At 33.7% G+C, this 8,629-nt stretch overlaps 1 protein-coding gene across 1 annotated transcript; it reads right to left on the bottom strand.

The window, feature by feature from the left end:
* Positions 1 to 309: 309 nt before the first annotated feature.
* LOC117335466 (glucose-induced degradation protein 8 homolog) lies at positions 310 to 8,409 on the bottom strand. Its single transcript, XM_033895478.1, has 5 exons — positions 8,178 to 8,409; positions 5,222 to 5,362; positions 4,484 to 4,680; positions 2,794 to 2,991; positions 310 to 1,886 (listed from the first exon to the last, which is right to left on the bottom strand). The coding sequence occupies exons 2-5, from the start codon at positions 5,352 to 5,354 to the stop codon at positions 1,707 to 1,709; spliced, it is 708 nt and encodes a 235-aa protein (XP_033751369.1). The 5' UTR covers positions 5,355 to 5,362; positions 8,178 to 8,409; the 3' UTR covers positions 310 to 1,706.
* Positions 8,410 to 8,629: the final 220 nt, after the last annotated feature.

Consider the following 8,629-nt stretch of genomic DNA (forward strand, 5'->3'; position numbering starts at 1 on the left):
ACAATGATCTCATTGACTCTCGTCCTCATCTTAGACATGTTTGAATACTGACAATGATCACATTGACTCTCGTCCTCATCTTAGACATGTTTGAATACTGACAATGATCACATTGACTCTTGTCTCATCTTAGACATGTTTGAATACTGACAATGATCACAATGACTCGATCTTGGATCTTGTATTTAATTGATGGTGGGCTATAGCTATTGACTTCTGAAAATATCTACAATTCAGAAATTCTTAAATATACACTACATCATATGTCTTGTAACTACATTTTTAACAAAATAATAACAAGAACAGCTGTTTTAACATCATGACAATTTAATTTTTCAGACGAAATGACAATGAACCTAAGTTTCCTCTGGCCCCAACACCAGATTTTAGACCTTATTGCAGAGCCCAGCTTATACAATAATAAATCTAACAGGATGAGGTTTCTAAAATAATTTTGTTTCCCTATATCCTACAAATTACTCCCAGATACATGGAAGTCTTATCTTTTAATGAAGTTGTTGGATCTTGTAAGTTGGTGTATACATGCAAGAACCTTATAGACTTGTATACATCTCCAACCACACCACAGTAGATATACAGAACCACAGGGAACTGGTGTACAATGTATACAGAAACACGGGGGACTGTCAAGTTATACAGATAAAAGATGATTATGTAAACCTCACAAACTTCTGTGTAGATATAGATAACAAGGGCCTGTGAAAACAAAGTCACCATGAATGCATGAAATGACTTATGTTCAAAGGATTTTATTTTCATGCATTTTATATTTTCAAACTATTCAGCTCTAAATTTTCAGCTAAACCTGAACACACAACACTGACATATCAAAACTCTACACATACTTGTTTTGATTGAATTGTCTTCCAACTGTCCATGTAAACATGTAATATATAAATAGATCATAAAACACAGGTAGGTGCTCTTTGAAACTGACAATTGAGAGAAAAAAAAGGAAAGATTTGTAGGTAACTAACATATATCATAGAATCAATTTCAGATGACACTCCCTAAAACTGAATGAGACATATTGCACCTATTTCTAGAGAGATACTGATCCAAGATAAAAAATATTACCTTTCACATTTTTACGAGAATTTTAGAATATGAAGTACAATGTATTTATAGCTCTACCTCATTTAAATTGTGTTGGATTTAAGCCATGATTGCTGTTTTTATAGCCCCATGTACATAGTCATTATAAGGTATACAATCTATAGGGTGTGTTGAGATGTACATAATACTGCATTTTAAATATATATTCCAATATTAGTTGAAATAACATTGATACATTTTGAGAGACTGAGCTAAACACAAAGTCAAGATTCCCAGCATCCTTAATTTCCAGAGTTACTGGACCATAAATTCTGGATGATATTCTGTAAATGAAAGCTGTCGTCGACATGACCACTATATGATCCAATTACATACCAAGTTTGGTTAAAATTGGACTTATGTTTTTTGTGCAATGGATCTTAATACAAAACTTATTAAGTGAAATGATGATGAAACTGCATATGGAAAAGTTACACCATAAGTCTTTCTTCACGAATATTGTCTCAGGCGAGACAAAACTACCATATACATTGACACCTTGTCCAATATGACCGTAGTCTGTTTTCCACAGGTCGTCAGATTTCGGTAATTATCTGTGTTGGTACATGAAGTAATACTGAGGTTGAGATTCAATCTGTTTTCTGTCCTTTAGGTTCTTCAATTGTTCCTTTTGAAAAGTCTGTCATTTTTGGATATTTCACTTTTTTCTTGTCAAGTTCCTCTTGTGACCATAGCAACAGTTTCAGTAAATTAGCTAACTTTGGTGTGGCATCCACTTCTAAAATGGCAGCATTCAGTTCACTGGCTACCTGAAAATCAAGTGTTGTAAGTTATAATATCTACTAGTATCAAAATCAAAGACTTTCAGATCCCTTAACACAGGAGATGTTGAAGATGGTGAATTTAAAGTGGACTAGGTAAATGAAGTTAGCGGTTTTGTTATCTGTTTCCAAGGTAGCCAGAAAAAGTATAAAAAATAACAAGAAGCCCATGGGTCTTAACATTCACCCAAGTTCTTAAAAACATACTGATAGTTGATGTTTTTGTTTTTAAATAAGAATTTAACACATTTAACTAGTGTGATCTTGAAGGTAGGTCAAGGTCATTCAATCAATCACACTTTATCCAAGTATGCCAACCTAATATCATAACCCTGGGCCTCTGTGTTATTGATAAGTTGTTTCAAGACTTAAACATATTTGATCTCAGTCAAATTGAAAGTCATTAATTTAAACACCTTGGTAGCCCTTCATCCCAGCTTGAAACTGGCTCAATATCATGACTTGGCCTCTTGGTTATTGAGAAGAAGTTGTTTAAAGAATTTACCATTTTTAACCTGTGACCTTGAAAGTAGGTCAAGGACATTGCATTTGAACATAAGTAGCACTTCATCCAAACATCCTACTGGCCCAATATCATGACTCTAGGCCTCTGGGTTATTAAGAAGAAGTCAAAAATGTAAATTGTTTACAACAAACACCATATGACAGACTTTGCCGGACAAAAGGCGATCACAATATGTCATCTTGAAGTTTTGTGAAGTCATCTTGAACATTTTTCTGAAACAGTATGTTAACAGCATCCATTGAACAGATAGAACCCATTTGTAACAAACAAAACGGAAAATAACCACATCCATTTTTTTCAGATTTTTGCTTAAATTATTTTTTCAATGCAAAAGAAAAGTCTCAAATGTTATCTGTTAGATATGCCAACCTTTTGTCTCTGTGAAGGGTGAAGAAGTTCTCCAAATGGCGAATTTTCTGGATTTTCAAATGCAAGAAGTGCAAGTGTTCTTTCCAACTCTGACAAAATCTCTGGGTTTTCCTCTCCCCTCTCCGCCAAATGAGTCTGGGCATATTCTAAAGCAGCTTCGACATTTTTGTCACGGATCAGCTCAATTAGTTGTTGTTGCTAAAGAAATAAAAGATTTAAATGGGTATTTTTTGTTTCCAAAACATTGAATATACAAGGTCATAACAGTAATAATCCAGCACAAAAACCATCTGTGTACAGCTAAACCTATCTTCAGTAATAAACCAGATTTGAAACATAAGAAAGGAGGAGGTACGAAGTGGGTGAAAATTAAATCGGTCCTCAATTAATTTTATATTTCTACTTGTAGATTATGTTTTATTAGTTAATTACAAAAAAAAAATACATATCAGAACAGGTTTTTTCCCCTGCTGGACTGTTGATATGACTACAGTGCCCCCTACATTAATGCTAATAAATTTCAGGACACCATGTGCCTTTAACCTGACATAAGTCAAAAGGAACAAACTTAAATTACATTTTGTTTTTAATTCTAAGTAGCATACAGTCAAACCTGTGTATAAAGGACACCCAAAGGACAAGACAAAGATGGAGAAATTACTTTATATAGGGATATTTCAGTGAGCTTTGCCCCTTACACATCACCACCCAAACTTAAATAAAGTTGGATTACACATAACGGATGTACTAACAAATTAATAAGTAGTAACAGGCCCATTGGGCCTGTATTACTCATCTGTTGAATAGTTACCAAGTAGAAGATTTTTTTCTTTATAGTAATTTCTATCTAGGTGATGTTGAAAACTGATACTGATTCATTATATTTTTGGGGTTATTCTATTTAAAGTTATTTTGGCATATTTGACATCTGTGACATAGAACGGAAGTCAAGGTCATTCATTTGAATAAATTTGGGAGCCTGCTACAGGCCCAATATCAGGTCTCTGGGCCTCTTGGTTTTTGAAAAGAAGCTGAATACAGAACACAGATTATGAATAACTAATTATACAATATAACATCACTATATAGTTGTTTGACACATCACAGTCTTCATTTCAAACATTTGTATTGCCCTGCTTATTTGTAAAATAATAATTGATAATTTGACATTGCCACACTTTCAATACAAACATCCTGTCTGATCCAGTAAATATCTATCATTTTTTGTCATTGTAGTAACAATATGATACCAATCTGTTATTACAACCCAAAATTTGACGTTACTTCAACTATTAGAGTATATTATTCACTACATAATAAAATTATAAAGTTTGCAAACATAAGCTTTCTTGTGGCATTTTACCTGGGTATCGTATTTTAAAAATTAAGGCTGCGGTTGTACTATAGTTTTTTTACTATAATTTTCTTACACTCCTTGGGGTTCATTAAATTGACTTAAATAAGAGAGGTGTTTTTCTGAGAACCTGTTGGCTGGCTCTGCTGTTAAGAGTTTGCTAAGAAATGTGACTAAAATATGTAGCCAATGCAACGTCTGCTACATAATCTATTCGGAACATCAATTTGTGCCAAGCAAACTAAAAATTGATTAAAAAGCTAATGAAGATTAATAAATGCAAACATATACTTGTTAAAGTATATATTGTAATAATTGACAGGATCCTTAACTCACCTGTAAATGAAAATATAGGTATCTGTCATTATCTAATAATTCTGGGTGAATATTATTAACAAGAGAAATGGCGTCTTGTATTTTTCCTTCCTGAATTGCTTCTCTTATTTTAATTCTTTCGTCCAACTGATCAAGGTCAATCGAAGGCTGAACACCAGATTCCATTCGGAACTTTTCTGCTGCTTCCTTGAATCCCTCTATAAATAAAATATGTAGGAAAATTCCAAAGTAAATCAAGCAATTAGAAAAATCAGAAACCTGATCTACCTAGTGATCATTGAGGATCTATTGTATTATATATTAGATTTACAATGTAATTTAAGTACAAAAAAGATACTTTTGTTGGACCATTAATTACTATACCATTGTATAACCGATCACACTATTCTCTGAAATATTGGATAGCTTATCTCCCTTTGACAAGTGGGACACTACTTGTTTATAACAGCTTAATCTTGAAGATTGTGTATCGGAGTTAGTAAGTGTTGTCAACAGACTGATAAGGATAAATTATCTGGTTATTGGAAGTGGTTTTCATAAAATCTTATTTTTTTTAGTAAATATTATCATATGTCAGCCCCCCCCCCCCTGCATCCAGAAATTAATACAATATATAACTTATTTATAATAGTTAAATAAATAAAGTTTCATTTGTAATATGTATCACCTTCTGTATTTAAGTCAGACTCCAGAAGCAATCATTGACATATAATGTCCAAGTGAGTAGAAGTGGTTTACCTGTGACTAGGTAATTCATGATCAGATTATTCATGTCCGCTCGTGTGATGTGAACATTGTGTAGCTTGTCCATCCATTCATCCTTTCCCACTTCATCGTTTTTTTCAGTGCTAGCACGACCTCCGAAGTTCATGGTGATTTCTGTGAAAAACAAAGCAAAAAACTCAATTTAGCCCATCATCCTAAATATATTCACTGTCATCCATAAGGTCCTTTTACACTTCGCAGAAACAGTTTTGAAATTCAGTAAATATGATTAAACTATTATGTATTGTATTTTTTGGTCTGTTAACTTCTTATGGTGAAGCTTTTATAATCTGTCAATAGACAATTCCAATATGATCTACAAATCCTCAAAAGACAACATTTTTGCAATATCATGTCTTTTTTGTGGTTAAATTGAGAACATTACTTTCACATGTACAGAATACCATAATTCTTTCATGGGATAATTCGATGAGTAGAATGTTATGGTACATTTTTTAAGGAATATTTTTATGTATTTTTGAAAAATGACCCATAGGACAAAACAATACATGTCCATTGAAATAAGATTTGCATCAACTTAAGAGTGGATATAGGTGGCATGCTTAAACCCTCACCTTCCACTGCAAAGTTAATATAATTAGTTTTCAAACAGTTTGAGGACCAGAGTAGAAGTGATAATTTCCAGCCACTGAACCATAAATATTTCCAGAGTAATTATATAACCAGAGACACTGGACCATAAATTCTGGATGATATTGCATAAATGAACGCTGTGTTGAGATGTCTATAACTATATACCAAGTTTGATTAAAACTTATACTTTTTGGATTTAAACGCAAACTTTAATGTGAAATGTTGACATTGATGTTGGCATCACTGCTGGAAATGTAACACCAGTCTTTGTTACAGACGAGACAAATACATGTATTACAAATGTAGTGCCCTGCTTAGTGTCAACTGACAAGAGGCACGATGGGCCTGTATCATTCACCTGGTATTCACTTGTTTGATGACGCTGTCTTTCAGTTGATCAAAAGAACTTGATTTTAGTCCTTTCAGTTAATCATCATAAGTTCTTTATATGTTTTAAGAAATTTGACTTATAAATGTGACTTTGAATATAGTTCAAGGTCATTTCTTTAGGCAAACTTTGTTGGGTTCAATCCCAGGAACCTACCAGCCATTTATCATGTTTTGGGAGTATATAGCTTGTAAGAAGAAGTCGTTTGAATGTTTGAGCAAAGTTGGAAACATTGACACTAGGACGGACGACTCTAAGCATTGGAATTTAAAGCCTTTTTTTTGTGGCAAAATAGATCAAAATTAAACGTAAGTTACACATTTGATTTCTGGTTTGGTATAATTCAACAAATTTGTGTCTTTTTTGCATTACGTCATTGATATTATGAGAGTTAACTTTGTCTTCAAATCAAGATCCATAATCAAAAACCAAAAACTTATATCAAGCGATGGTTCAATATGACCAAAATGGTCCTGAATACTGTGAGTGAAGTTTTACCGATCGAACAACATATTTTCCTTGACATTTCATACATTGATGTTCTTAATTTTAAACTGATCAAATGATTAGGAATCATTTTTTTTTTTATATATTTGAAAATGTGCACTTTCAAACATGTAAATATGTTCTGATTTACCATAACATTGAATCATTGTGAATGCACCCTAGTGAAAAATGTGTCTGCTTGTCCCTACCTGTGTCACCTTGTATGCATGTTAATCGGCCACCACCCAGCTAGGTGTCACCCTATTTAATCCCCCACCATCCCCTCCCTCCAGCCATGGAAACTTTTACCTACAACTTAATAAATACAGGTATCTTCAATACCATTACAGGTAAGACTAGATCTAAAGTTCTCTTGCTGCAGTCATAGGAACCTTGCAACTTACCAGTGATTGGGTGGCATGTTGACAAACAGTGATGAGTATATACACAAGCAGATTCACACATGTTCCTAATGATATGATATTTGTATAATTGCCTGTATCTAATTTCAGGAGGTATCAAACACTGTTTTTATCACTGGTATTATCAAGTAACAATGAAGGAACATAAAGTGTCAAACTTTTCAGGAAAATTAAAATCTTGAAAAATATGCAAAAGATATTTGGAGAAAGATCCAACAGTTGGTTTATCTACGTGTTTGTGATATACTCATTTAAAAAACAAAATAAAAAACACTCATTTAAACTTTATCATAGTCCCTAAATGTTTTGCAAGTCTCCAGATATGACAGCCAAAATATTTTCCTTTTTTTTTGCCCAACGATTTCAGGTAAAATTGATCTTATCTAGACAGTCGTTATTTATATTATTTTATGATATGGTCTGTCGGTGGACGAGCCAAGCCTTGATCAAACACTCGGTTCAGTGGTCAGATGCAGGCGCACAACAAATGTCGCGACACAAAGCTTCTGCTCCAAATAACAATTAAGCATGCGAAACAGAGCACGCTCTACTTTAGCTACGAATCTCTGATATATATGTCTCTGATACCATCAGTATGTCCCTGGAATATCATCTATCTGCAGCATGTAAAATGAGAAAAAGACGACTTGTCGTTTATCTAAAAGTAAACACGAATCAGTTACTTGTATTAATTCGTGGGATTTTTATTCCGGAACATCCTTGAAAATCCAAGGATCTGCTTGTCATATGATCATCATGTCGAGATATAATTTTGCTGTGCATGGTAAATGTTTAGACTATCTGTAAAATAACATTTTCGAGGCGGAACATTTGAAGAAAAGTTATACTCCGTTTTATTCATGACAACGCTTGTACTTTCTCAGCAAGAAAATATCTTGGTTCAAACAGTTGTAACTCGAGAAATGGGGGGGGGGGGGGCATATTTTTCGTACCGGTAAAAAGCTGTAATTAAATTGATGTCTTTACTCACAAACAAACACAATAGTATAAGAATAGTGAATATGAACAAGTATATTACCAATTGGAGTAAATGATTTTGTCGTGTTTGCTCCAGATAAGATGTAATTTTACCCAAAATGTTGCTGCTGTCACATTTCTGCTTTGTTTACTCCATTGCGGAAGTGCAAGAGGGGAAAGCCGGATATTTATTGTACGCATGCGTAACAGCTTTGGAGTGAAGATGCAGTGATTAATTAATTTTGGTAACATTAAAAGAAGATCATCTGTCGATGAACATAAACAGGGGTGTGTTATACACATGGCCAAAATATTTCATTGGTGTCGTGGTTGATCTTTCGCATCTTGTCGTGACAACGCCTCGAGAAAACAAGATGGCGGATGAGCAGCCTTGTAAATTGCTCCTGTATTAAGAGACATGTAAACTTCCGCATAATTTACCTTATTAAGGGTATTGAGCCCCCATCTCCAGAAAGGACGATATGGCGGAAAGGTAGGTTGTGCATATATTTT

The sequence above is a fragment of the Pecten maximus genome, chromosome 10 (assembly GCF_902652985.1).
Source record: "Pecten maximus chromosome 10, xPecMax1.1, whole genome shotgun sequence".
NCBI classification, from domain to species: domain Eukaryota; kingdom Metazoa; phylum Mollusca; class Bivalvia; order Pectinida; family Pectinidae; genus Pecten; species Pecten maximus.

What these genes read in the sequence shown, in the direction of transcription:
- LOC117335466 (XM_033895478.1), bottom strand. Translation starts at nt 5,354, where the DNA reads ATGAACTTCGGAGGTCGTGCTAGCACTGAAAAAAACGATGAAGTGGGA. An exon ending in CATGAATTACCTAGTCACAG is followed by an intron (nt 4,681 to 5,221) that starts GTAAACCACTTC and finishes TTTTATTTATAG; the next exon opens with AGGGATTCAAGGAAGCAGCA. An exon ending in ACCCTTCACAGAGACAAAAG is followed by an intron (nt 1,887 to 2,793) that starts GTTGGCATATCT and finishes CTTGATTTTCAG; the next exon opens with GTAGCCAGTGAACTGAATGC.